This window comes from Pholcus phalangioides, unplaced genomic scaffold (genome assembly GCF_987345545.1).
Source record: "Pholcus phalangioides strain wild (caught in Gottingen) unplaced genomic scaffold, Ppha-v1.0 ptg000010l_1, whole genome shotgun sequence".
NCBI classification, from domain to species: Eukaryota; Metazoa; Arthropoda; class Arachnida; order Araneae; family Pholcidae; genus Pholcus; species Pholcus phalangioides.
The window spans coordinates 26,525,985-26,539,491 of record NW_028301603.1 but is presented as its reverse complement, the minus strand read 5'-3'; the positions used below and the strand labels follow the sequence as shown (position 1 = coordinate 26,539,491).

Below are 13,507 nucleotides of genomic sequence, written 5' to 3'. Positions count from 1 at the left end.
TATTGCAATAGCTGCCAAGTCTCCTGAATTTCTACTCTTATCTCCCAGACTGCTGAAAAATTCTTATATCTCCCAAATTTTGCTTGTGATTGTAAAAATTCCCTACATTTGGGGAAAAATTATTCCCTAAAAATTTACCTGAAAGAAAACTGTTCATTGTAAGTGTTGTTTCACCATTTCGTCAAATCACAAAAAAATATTTCATTTTTGGGGGGTAAAATTAGCCAATCAGCAAGCGTCAATCTGGCTTTTCGAAATCTAGAATTGGCACGATTGCATGTTCTGCTTTATACATGTGTCCTGTTTCAGACCTGACTGAGATTTTTTTGGTTTGTGAGATATGATTTTTGGGAGGTAATTTAATCCAAGGACTTTAACCTACTGGTTGACCATAATTGGCGATGACTTGCACAGCATCAGGGGCGGCTCGAGCTTACCTGCCACCTGGGTGCAAAGTCGTATGTGCTGCCCCTAAAGACGACCCCAGCGGGAGTATGACAGAGCTGTATTCTAGGAGACCTTGGGATAAACCTATTTTGTCCTTAGGAGAAAGCCGCACACAATTCTCCACCAAGAAAATTTTCTTGACCATACATCCTGCTTTTGAAGAAAAAGTTGCATTTTTGAAGCAGAGGTGTTATTTTTCTCTCTCGTTATTTTACCATTCTTGATTATACCAGATAATTCACAGAACAGCACTTACTGGTGGGCCACCATTGTATCCCACTTATCCTGTAAAGTTGATATATAACGAGACAATTTTTATAAAGAAATTTATTTCGAAGGCATTTTTGATGCTTCAGGGACCGGGCAAATGAGGAGACAAATTATTTCCTTTGCATTATTTTACTTCTGGAAAAATTACTGTTTGCCTCTTCTGATAGAGTGCATTTTTATTTCTGGTAATACTGTCCCAGGCCCTATCTTTTTTCTCAAGTTACCTCAACGCCTTCGTTGTCGACGGGACTTCATGAGATTTATTAAAAGCCTGTTTCATTTATGATGAAAATGATGGTTGTCGTTAGAAAGCACTCCTGTTTCTTCAAAAAAGTTGATAATTTCCATTTAAAATAGTTCGGGAGAGGAATAGGTGAGGGAGGCTCACAATTTATGTGATACAGTACTGTGTTGCAGCGGTCCACTGACTGATGACTGAAGACGCGGCATGTGCAAAATGCGTGGGCACATAAAATAAAAGTGCAATAAGCGATAAGAAAGAAAATGTTATGCAGGAGTCTTCATGTGTTTTGCATTGCATTTGGTTCATAGATGGTCACCAGTCACAAGAAACATGTCTTGGATTTGAACAGAGAAGTGGAGGTCATAGGTGCAAAAGAAAAGTAAAATTTAAGTGTTACAGAGAGAGATAACAAAAGAGTTTGCTATTAGAAAAACCCAATGTTATGACATTATCAAAAGAAAACGTGAAATTCTAGAGGAATGGTTGAATGGAAATGGAGAAACAAAATGTAAAACACATTGAAATGAGCAAATTAACGAAATTGTATGGGAATGGTTTGTAGATGCCAGATCTAGAAAACTGCTGATATCTGGGCCAATGGTTCAAGCTGAAGCAAAAAATAATAATAATAAATGCCGAAAAACTTGGGGAGGAAGATTTATATGCATCCCATGGGTGGCTAGAAAGTTTTCGAAAATGACATCCAATAAAATCTAAGGAAGTATGTGATGAAGCTGCTGATGTTGATCCCGAGACTGAATAATTGGAGCGAAAAACTTTTCAATTTAATTGAAGGGTACAATGTTAAAGACATAGCAAACAGAGATGAAACCGGATTGTTCTACACACAGGGCCCTATCAAACAAAACTCTGATTGAAGGGAGAAAATTTTGCTGAAGGCAGAAAGTTGAAGGAAAGACTTACTGGGTTTTTGTGTGTTTTCATGACTGGGGTAAAGGAAATACCTCTGGTGTTTGGTAAATCCATCAAACCACATTGTTTCAGGTATATGAATCCAAAAACTCTACCAGTTGAGTGGAAGGCAAACAAGAAAGCGTGGATGACAGCTAAAATCATGGATGAGTGGCTTGTTGCCTTTAATGCCAGAATGAAGAAACAAAAACGACAGGTTCTGCTATTTCTTGACAATGCGACTTGTCATCCTAGCATTGCTCTTTCTAATGTTAGACTGGCTTTTTTCCCACCTAGCAGAACTAGTGTTACACAGCCAATGGATCAAGGAATGATTTGCAACGGGAAAACAAATTACCGGAGCTTTGTAATTCAATCACTGCTGGCAAAGATGAAAAAAGCGTCAAGTTTATCGGAATTAACAAAATATTTAAAAAAGTTGATAATGAAACCACATTTCTCTGTTTTGTCAAAGCAAACTTCCCCGGAGAAATCAATTCAATAGAAGAATCAGTCAATCATGAAATTGATAATCTACAAGATCCATTAAATGTAGCAAAAGTAGGATTGCATGCATTAGACTTTGTAACAGTGGATGATGAACTAGCAATGGTAGCACAGTACGAAAACTGTATTGGAACTGCTATTTCTGGGCAACTTACTGATGAAAACAGCAGTGATGAAGAAGAGAAATCCAACAAAGTTACAGGAAAAGATCTTAGGATAAACTCGTACACAAGTGCAGTTCAATGCCTTACGAATTTACAGGACTTTGCAGCTTATAAAAATGACATGGAGCTTTTGAGCATGATAAACAGTGCTCAAATGTTTGCGGAAAACCGTATTATAAAAACGATGCTGGTACAGAAAACTACTTGATTATTTCAAAAAATAATTCACGTATAGATGTGTCAATATGTCCAGAAATGCATAATTTTTCTTTCACAAAAGTTATGAGTTGTTGATCTCACTGTCGCTATTTTAAAAAGGTATGCATCATTTCTCAATTACTTTAATTTTAAATATTTTTTTTTTCACTTTTGACAAGTTCATTCTATTGTTATTCAGGAGAGCGTTTTATAATGAATTTTAACTATTTGCGCATTAAGTATGAAATTTCAAATGTGTAGCAATTTGAAACATGAAAAAATTCAAAATATGGTAATGTACATTACACTGTTTAATACTCGTTGGTCTTTAGTATTTTTGATGATATTCTCAAAATTTAAGTTTTGCATAATGATTTAAAAAAATACTGAAAATGTTTTCGTGTGCACTTTTATAAAACGGAAACCTTTCTGTAACAGAAAAAAATTTCAGTTCCTCAAAGTTCCGTTTTATACAGGTGTCACTCTACAAACAAAATCTGTTTTTTTCTTATGCAAAGAAAAGAAACTGGCAGGAATAATGAAATAAGACAGTGGTTGCCAAAGTGTGGTTTGTCGCCCTCTGAGAGGTCCCAAGAGAATTTCTAAAATAAAAGTATTTAATAAGAAATATATTTTCACCTTTTCTCAACAAGAATACATCTGAAAATTTTAATTAGTTAATTCTTAACCATTAGCTATTTTAACATACTGTGTATGTCAGCAGTGGTGTATCCAGCTTCTGGTCAGTGGGGGGAGCGAAATTCGGGAAAGCACAATTTTTTGTTCCTGCATTAGGTGCAAACTTAAAATTACGCATTAGCTGAAAGAACTTAAAATTTTTTTTAGGTTAAAAAATTAAAATAAATTTGTTTTGTTTTCAGTTTGTTATTTTTCAAATTAAATTAATTACTTTTCAATTAATTTATGTTCATCTTATAATTAATTTAAGAAATGTAAATTCTATTTTATGTTTTGTATACTTTTACAAATGCAAACACTAAAAACAACTGGGCAATTTCTTTTTATATATATATATATATAAATAATATAAGATAAATCAAATAAAAAGACAAACAAATATTCTCTCTAAAATTGTTCCAAGATATGAAAGTACAGAAAAATGTTCATGCTTCCATGTAGTCACTTTCATCATGTTACACACACTCTTATCGTAAGCACATATCACATATATACCACTAAATCGTGTGTGTACTTCCAAGATATTTCTGTTATAAAATTTCTAACAAATCAGTGTATGAAGGAAAGTTCTTTTTATATTATGCAGGACCATAATTTATATATGATGTCAGTTATGCATGGTTTGTGTTAGAGAAGTTCTCTGCCATCTGTTTTCCATATTATACGTAAAGCTGGCAGAGAGAGATACCTGAAGTTTAGTGTTATGCAAATACCATGGTTAAAGCTTTCCTGCTCTCTGCAGGAAAACTTTTCAAACGAAAGATCGGTTAGCATTCGTACCTCGAAATTGGAAAAAAAACTCACTCCAGTCAACCACCACTGTGCTGCTGGTATAGTTCGAACCGGGATCATCGCGATATGAGCCATCATAATGAAAACACTATCCACAGTGCTTTCACATGCTACTACCAGGTGTATAAGTATGAAATGAAGATATTTTTTCAAAAAAAACATGTTAAATTCGGAAGAATGATAAAAAGTGCTTTATTCAAAGTATGCTCTATTGCTTGTTATACATTTCCCCCCGTCTTTCCTGAAATTTGTGAATACCACGCCAGTAAAAATCTTCCCCCTTTGCTGCGAACCATTCATCGAGCTATTTTTTTACAACTTCTACGAACCAAAGCGTTGCTCAGAAAGTGCGTGACCCATCAATGCAAACAAGTGGTAATCGGAAGGAGCCTAGTCTGGTGAGTAAGCCGCATAGGGTAGAACTTCCAGCTGAGTGCTTCCAACGTGCTGCGAACCGCTTTTGCTATATGTGATGGAGCATTGCACATTGACCATTGAACATTGTCAAGGAGCATTTCATGTTGTCATGGGGCATTGCGATTGGAAACAGCTTGTTGACTAACGCCCAATTGCTCTGCGAGTTGTTTTTGTGTCTGTGTAGTATCATCTTCGTCCAACAATGCTTCCAATTCCACATCTTTTTTTTTTGGCGGTTTTCCATGTTCCTTGTCTGCAACATCGAAGTCGCCACTTTTGAAAAACCGAAACCATCATTCACACATATCTTGCGATGGAGCATGTTCACCAGCTTCTCGAAGTAATCGGTATGATTCAGCAGCAGTTTTTTTCAAATGAAAACAAAAAAATTAATGCTGTCCGCGAATGCTCTTTGTTCAGTATAACTTTCGACATATTGAACACAACAATAGGACGATATGCGCACACTTTTCCAATTTATCACTCGTGCGCATATGACACTTGTTGATGACACAACAAAATGGCGCAGTGCAAATCTTTATAGCACAAACTGCATTGGTGCACCATCTGTTTTCTGAAATCCGCATTTCATACTTGTACACCTGGTATATAGCAGATGCACAAGTAAAGGATGCCATGAATCCAAAAAAAGTTTGGGAATCACTGCTTCAAACTATTGGTGTGCCTAAAATTGTATGCGCCTATAATGTGTTTAATTATGTCTGAGGCGTGTTTTAAATGCCATTGCTCATCTTAATCAAAGTGAAAGTGGCAGTTGTATGAATCAATTGAAATAATTTCTATGTTTGATGGTTTACTGGCTTCTTTCAGAGTTTGAAAGGGGAGTTCTGCTTGAAGTTAAAAAACTTAAACAGGCATTGAGCACAGTCTATGTATACTTAGTTATAATGAAATGAATTCATGGGGTGTGTTTTATGACAAATCAGAGAAGAATGAAAATATATTCAATGATGAATGGTACAGACTAGCGCAGGGGTTCTCAAACATTTTCCATCCGCAGCGCCTTCTTATCCTAATCAATGCTTATCCGTGGCTCTCCAGAGCAGTTTAACAAAGAATCTCTTTTATAAGCCTTCAGGTTGCTCTGTGCTGCCCCAGACAAAGATTGGCGGCGCGCAGTTTTGAGAACCCTCTGGAATAGAAAGTTCTTGGTTTTCCCCCTCATTGTTTGACCAGAGGACCTTCGGGTAAATGCCAGTAAACTGCACGACGATAAACTCCATACTAGTAAGTATTGTAAGCCCTTGGATAAGTTCTAATTGAAAAACACTAGATAATCTTTTATGGGTAGACTCAACATTTAGAGGACAGTTTTTGTTTTTCTGAAATTGCATGTGTATGTATCTTCAGTTACTTTTAAACTTTCCACGTGATGCAATTCCAGGCCTGGTCCAGGTACCTCACGAGCTGAAGGGACTTCACGAAAATGAGATTCAGTTAAAATTTTTGAGAGTAAACTGTTAGACAGGCATTTCTAAACAGGTAGGGGGCCTCAGAAAAATCCCTTTGATGATGCTCTTAAGATGGCTCTGAGTAAACCACCAGTGTGTTGTTGTAAGAAATAAAAAACAAATAACGCCTGAAATTCTGCTCCAAAAAGCGATGAGTATATAATAGTGCCTTTATATTATTTTATTTTGGAAAAACTCAACTGGTTCTCAGTGTTCGTCATGGCTCATCGTCAACCTTTTTTGAGGGGTATCACAACACGTTAGTGTATTGATGAGTGCTCATTCAGTTCTTTGAAGTGGTTTTTTTTTTACATTAAGCCAGGAATTCTCAAAATGTGTGCCGTGGCGCCCTAGTGCACCTCCATTCTTTTCCAGGGCACCACAGAGCGGTAACCCTGACAAAAGATTTTGAAAATATTTTTCATTAAAAAAGCTCTATTGAGCTGGCAGAGCTCGCGGATAAGCATTGAATAGGGGAAAGGGATGCCTCAGGTAGAAAAAGAACACCTGCGCTAGGCTATTCTGGGCAGCCGCAGATAAACAATGACAAAGTGGGGGGATCATGGATGCCGAAACTTCAAGAAACACTGGATTAATTAGATGTTTCATGAGGTAACAAACACACCGATCATAACTTTTTCCAGGTAATAATTTCTCTGATTCAGCACACTACTGTATATGCATAATGATGAGGCAAACAGTGATTCAAGCAAAAGATAAACTCTACCATGAAAAAAAGGGTTGACACAAGCAGCCTTGCTTTTCGTACAGCAGCGTTTCCCAATTTTTTTGATGTTGCTGACCTCTGTAGTGAAGGTCAATATACTGCGGACTCCCTGTGATGACGATCAATACTTATGATACTCGATACAATATGATACAATATACCGATCAATACTTATGATACTCAATATAATATGCTAATCAATCCAAGGATTCACAGGATCATACTTTGCAAAATACCCATAGACCCTTGGGAGAAGGGGGTCTGCAGACCATAGGTTGAAAAAAAAACTGTATTATGGCATGCATAATAACGTTACACACAGAAATGAAGACTTAGAAACCTCCCTGAGCAGTTCCGTAACTAGCCATTCCTGCGCTATGTGCAAGAATTTGCATTTAGGCCCATTCTGAGCCCCCCTTCCAAGAGGGCCCTGTACTGGTGCACCTGATGCACCTGCCTAGTTATGGCATTGTCCCTGAGCTTCAGTAAATGGCCCCCAGGTAATGACAATAGAGAGAGGCGATAATGCCCACAACATATCAAGAAAAGAGACTGGATATTATGCTGAGGTGAACTCAGAAAGAAAAGTCATGTGAGGCACTCTTGAGCTATTTTTTTTTAATTGAAATTTGTGTTTGTCAGTTTCATGTAATGGATGTTTCTACTCAACCTTTTTTTTTTTTTCAGGAGAGCTGGTCAAATTTCGAATTTTTCCAAAAGCTGATGCTTTGTATTGTTTGAAGGTAAAATCTGTTTTGTTTGTCAATTAATTTAAAAATGTAATTTGACTTCATTGATTTGAATGGGGATTAATTCAAATTCTTACTAACTCTTCCTATCTAATTTAGTGTTGGAACTACCTGTTTAAATCAATTACTCTTGTGAATGTTTTGGATAGTTCAAATTTAAGAGAGGAAAAAATGTTTTATAATGAGTAAACATTGACAATTTGGAAAAATCTTGAAAGATATGCCAGACTTCGCTTCAACTAAGTTATAATAATAAATCCTTAAAGACAGGTGAAAGTTTAACAATCTTGGCATATGTTTCATCACACAATTGGTACCATTTTTTTTTTTCAACTTTGCCATCTGGCTTGAATAGCCAAGCTACCATTCTGTTGACTGTGCAGTGTTTAAAAAAATGTTCTCTGTTGCTGCCAATCAGTAGAAGCATTCTGGATGCATGATAAATGGGCAGTGTTCAGACCAAAGCTGGCAATAATAAATTGATTCTCTTCAATTAGTTTCAATATCTTCTTATGATACCAACCACTGGTGTACCATTTGACAACCACCTTGTAGGCTAATGTGACATCCACAGGCTTGATCTCAGAGATTTGCATAAAAAAAATCTTTCCCTCAAACTTGAGGCAACCACTGATAGATAGTGCCTTCATAATATGTCTTTGCCAAGTCCTGCATTCACAGGGCAAAAGACTTCTGAACCAAATGTGATGATTAATAAATTGTCCTATGATGGTATGACCAGAGTTTGTGTACAATGAAAAAATAAATAAATAAAAGAGAGAGATAGCTAATCTCTCAAGGATTACCTAAGATTAGAAACAAATTCTGTATTTGTAATAAATGATTATAAACTGTTTTGATAAAACAGACATAGCATAAAGCATGGTAGAGGAATTGTATGATGATATTTCCAGAACAGCAAAATAAGCACCCGAGTGGCGTGGTGATAAGATGCTCATCTACTACCGTGAAGGTTGCTGTCACGGTCCTGGGTTCGAACCCGAGGGAGGATATAGATAAGATATTTTCCCTAACGGACTTGAGGCGACTGCCAATAGACAGCTTGCTTCATTTCCAACCCATCTCATTAATGGTAGTAAATTTCAATATAGCGATATGGCCAGAGATGATGTTGAAGTAGAACAGCAAAATAAAGTAGCAGCTAACATCATTAATAAACCCCATGTAAATGTTGATTATTGAGATGTAATTTGTAGTCAATTTACAGATCCTGTATCAATGTATTGGATATTTTGAACTTTTTCAGTCACCTTGAAATTTGGATTGGTTCAAATTTCATGGCTCAACTGAATTCAAGTTCAACTGTAAATATCTATATTTTATACATTAAAAATTATTTGTTTCGTCAATAACTGTATTCATTTTGATTGAGCACGAATATATATGTGTATATTTTTTATTTCATTATTTTCCTTCAATTACGTAGTTGCTTCTTTTTGACTTCATGCATCATCATATTGAGATGGCTTGTAATCTACTAGAGACGTGTGGTCGTTTTCTTTTCCGTTCTCCTGAGTCTCACCAGCGGACTAAGGTGTATTTAGTAAGTTTTCCTTTATGGTTTTTCAGTACCATTTTGACTTTGAACTCATGAATCTGAGACACTGTCTCAGAATCATGGAAATATCTATGGGGAAACATGCATTTCTATAGAGCTTGAATTCACTGGTATAATTTATTCTGGAAATGTGCTCTTAAATTAAAACACTTGTGTATCTTGAAACCAGTTTCTCCATAAAAAATAAAGAACACTCAAATGTTTCACAACCATTCCCTCATGCCAACCACAATTTTCTTCAAAGGTAAGGTAAATTGCCAGTTGATTTATTTTATATTAATTTATTTTTACTTATTTTGCAACAGCGAATGGCGTAGGTTGTGCTTACTTGTCGATCTGTAATTTTTAACTTTTAGTAATTTTACAAAGTGTGGTAGCTAATTTTTTATTAATGGGTTCGAGTAATTGTTGATGAATTAATTTATGTAAGTGTTTAAGCTCCTGTCATCTAATTACATTGTTATGTCGAAGTGTGGCACATGCTCGGATTCAGTTGAGGTTTTCAATTCACTCAAATGCAGTGGGTGCCAACGAAGTTTCCATTTCACGTGTGACAGTTTCAGTGGTAATGCTATACGTAAATTCTCACAGGATAAACAGAGGAAATGGACTTGTGTAGTGTGTACATCCTCTCCCAAGGATACTTTTGCTGGCAATAGTGATTGCATGAATATTTCGGATTTCTTGGAGAAGATTATGCAACAAAACACTAGGACTCTAGGACTTCGTAACCAACAAGTTGGAAGAATTCAAACAAGTGATCGATTTCAATAATGCTGTCATAAAAGACCTGAAGGACTCTATAATTCAGCTACAGAACAAAAATGAGGAATTGCAACCAAGGAATGAGGCTTTTGCAACTGAAAATATGTAGATTAAATCCGAAATGATGAAACTGAAATATGACATTACGGAATTGAAGCAATATTCAAGGTTTACTAACAAGGAGATTACTAATGTCCCAGAATCAGAAAATGAGAATCTGTCCCAGATCTTATCTAAGATCGAAGATTTGGCTGAATGTGAAATGATCAACAGCATAATGGTCGCTCACTGTGTGCCTAGTATGAATAAAGACAAACCTAAACCGATTATCGTTCAATTCTCGTCCAAGCTGGTGCGTGATCAAGTGTTGTAGGAACTGAAAGATAAAAAAGTGCATCACAAATCAATTCACGATTTTCTACTATCCCGGTATATTTCAATGAACATTTAACTCCTGAGCTGAAGAAGTTGTTTTTCTTTGTACGAAAATTTAAAGCTGAGCATGACTGTAAGTTTGGTTGGGTACGTGATGGCAAAATTTTTTCGCAAAAGAATAAATCATCCAGAGTCGTATGAATAAACTCTGAAAAGGATTTACATTCGATTTCTTAACTGATATAATAACTGAACCTGATTATGATTGTAAAATTATTACAAATAAAGCTATTGTGTTGCCAGATTCTGCTGATACTCTAGAACTTGCAAATCAATTCAGCACCCACTTTGATCATATAAGCCACAATACGTCTTTATTTGGTAACAATGATGATTTTAAAAAATAACCTTGCGCCTACCTTTTCTTTTTTGATGTTCCTTTGCCTTTTTTGATGTAGTTGATCTTGAGGTACATAATACTTTAAATTGTTTTTCTAAAACTAATTCGTATGATTACGATGGAATTAATATATACTCGATTAAAGAGTTTGCTGCAAATAATGTCCCATTTATCACAAAGTTCATAAATACCTCATTTCAACTTGCTGTATTTCCTGAGTCACTGAAACGAGCCACTATTACTCCTGTTTTTAAAGCTAGTGATAAAAATTCTCTGCTGAATTATAGGCCTATCTCAATTGTATCGGTTTTTTATAAACTTATTGAAAAAATTCTTTCAATTAGAATATTAAATTTTTTGTATTCTGTGAATTTTTTTGCTAAAAACCAATTTGGTTTTATAAAAGGACGAGCTGCTGAAAATGCCCTTTTGCCTTTTCGAAATTTATTTATAATGGCATTGGCAAGAACAAATTTACTGTTGCAATATTTTTAGATATTTCAAAGGCTTTTGACAATGTGAACCATTATATTCTCATTCAAAAACTCAATTCAGCTGGTATTCGTGGTCATATTTTAAATTGGTTCATTCATATTTATGTAATAGAGAACAAATAGAGTCAAAATACAGGATAATTTGAGTAATTATGTCCATATAAATAGAGGAGTCCTACAAGGATCTATATTGGGTCCTTTGCTTTTTCTGATTTTAATTAATGATCATTGTAATTTAGAATTGATGGTTCCATGATCACTTATGCCAATGATTCTGTATTAATGTATTCATGTGATGATCTTGACAGCCTTGAGAATCATATTAACCATGATTTAATATTAATTCAAAAATGTTTCTATGCTAATGATTTAAAATTAAATTTACAGAAGACAAAATATGTTAATTTCAATTTTATGCAATCCGATTTACATCTTAATCTTAAATTTCACACCCTCGCTTGTGATTTTCAACCTCATTGTCATTGCAATACAATTCAAGAAGTAAATACTATTAAATACTTGGGTTTAAATGTAGACAGCAATTTAAAATAGAAATCTCATGTTCATGAACTACTTAAAAAAACTTTGTTTTGTTTTATATAATTTTTATTATATAAGTAAGAAAGTTTCCGCTAATTTCTTAAAAGACCTTTACTATGCTTGGTTTTATCTACTTATAAATTATGGTACAATTATATAGGGTGGTGATTATAAAACTAATTTATTGCCTTTATTTTCAATACAAAAAGAGTTTTCAAAATTTTGAATCGGGGTCAGTCTTGTTCTTCTACGGTTTTTAGAAATCTTAACCTACTTCCTTTACGCCATAATGCTCTTTTTCGTATTATTCTTTTTTTAAACCATAATAAAGGATTATGCAGTTTAAAAGATAATGTTTCAGAGCGAAGACCTGATATGATTTACCGTATTCCTACTTTTAGGAAAGAAATTTTTGGTAAACATTTTTATTATTTAGCTCTGAAATTATATAATTCACTACCACTAGAAATACAAAATATACCCACACACGTAGCATTCAAAAAAGCATTATTCAAATTATTAATTTAGATAGACGATGTAGACTCTTATTTTGACCTTTAGGAGGAGGAAAATAAAATTTATTCAATTTAGCTTTGCCGCTTTAATATTATGTATATTTTTTCAATTTAAAAAAATTGTTCTTTGTGTTTATCTATGTATGTGCGAGTTTCATTTTTTTCATATATTTTTTAATCTAATGTTTTGTTTTATTTCACATTTCTTGCCATGCATTAAGAACTTTGTGTTTTTTGTGTTGTGTAAGTTTTTTCGTTCTTGATTTTTTATCTTTACGTATTTTTTTTAATTGACAGTGATAACTTTGTCTCTTTTATGTTGTATATCTGTCTTTTTTTAATGTTTCTGTTCATGTCGTACGCTTTATATGTTTTATTCATTAATTATCATGTAAATTTTCAATCATCCGTACAGGCATCATAGCCTCTGGATGATAAATGTTTTTTTTAAGCTAATCTAAATCTCTGTATGTTGGAAATGAATAAATATTATTTTATTTGATTATATTGAATGCTCAAGTATTTTCAGAATGATACGAAAGACCTACAGGCTTTGCTTTGAAACCCTTGCTTGCAACAAGATTGTAAGACTATCTTTCATGATCATGTGCTATAAATGTATACCATAGTCAATAGTGTTTTGATGAATAAGGCTCTCAAGTCAGACAAGGGCTCTTAAACTATCAAAAATTTTCCGTCATGTGTTCAATATATTTTAAAGTTTTTTTTAAAATGATAAAAGCAGCCATGAAAATGTTTGTTCGTCTTCTGAACTCATTAAGATGGCTTTGGCAGCAATGATCGAAAAACAACTGTCAGCTTATTTGTGATCACATGATGCGCGACAGACAATATAATTCAATTTTAGACATTTGTAATTTAATTTTTTACTGTATTTCTAACACCATAATGAGTTTTTACCCATGATTATAGTTGTAGTGATAGTTGTAGACTCTGCCAAGCAGCTGGGCTGGAAGAGATCTCTGCAATGAGATAGGTCCAATGGCAGTGTTCTGGCGTTTATTTAGTTTTTTAGTAGTGTAATCATGTTGTTTGAAAGAACCACTGAATGGAACGTTTGAACAATATAAAGGCGTCATTTTGTAGCAGTTGTCTAGAAAATGTGTTCACATAATGTTTGTTATGGTCACATAATAATTTGTTTGGTCATCAAGTTAGCAAAACCAAGGATTTACTTCCATACCAAAAAAATATTTCGAAAGATAACTAGTTCAAATCAG

General features: G+C 34.4%; 1 protein-coding gene across 5 annotated transcripts in view; it reads left to right on the top strand.

The window, feature by feature from the left end:
• Upf2 (UPF2 regulator of nonsense mediated mRNA decay) overlaps positions 1-13,507 on the top strand; it is a 228,607-nt gene that overhangs the window by 99,062 nt on the left and 116,038 nt on the right. For all 5 annotated transcript variants that reach the window (XM_089237947.1, XM_089237950.1, XM_089237948.1 and 2 more), the window contains exons 23-24: positions 7,537-7,592; positions 9,046-9,162. In XM_089237947.1, coding sequence (XP_089094073.1) covers positions 7,537-7,592; positions 9,046-9,162 — 173 coding nt within the window. The remainder of the gene's footprint in view (positions 1-7,536; positions 7,593-9,045; positions 9,163-13,507) is intronic.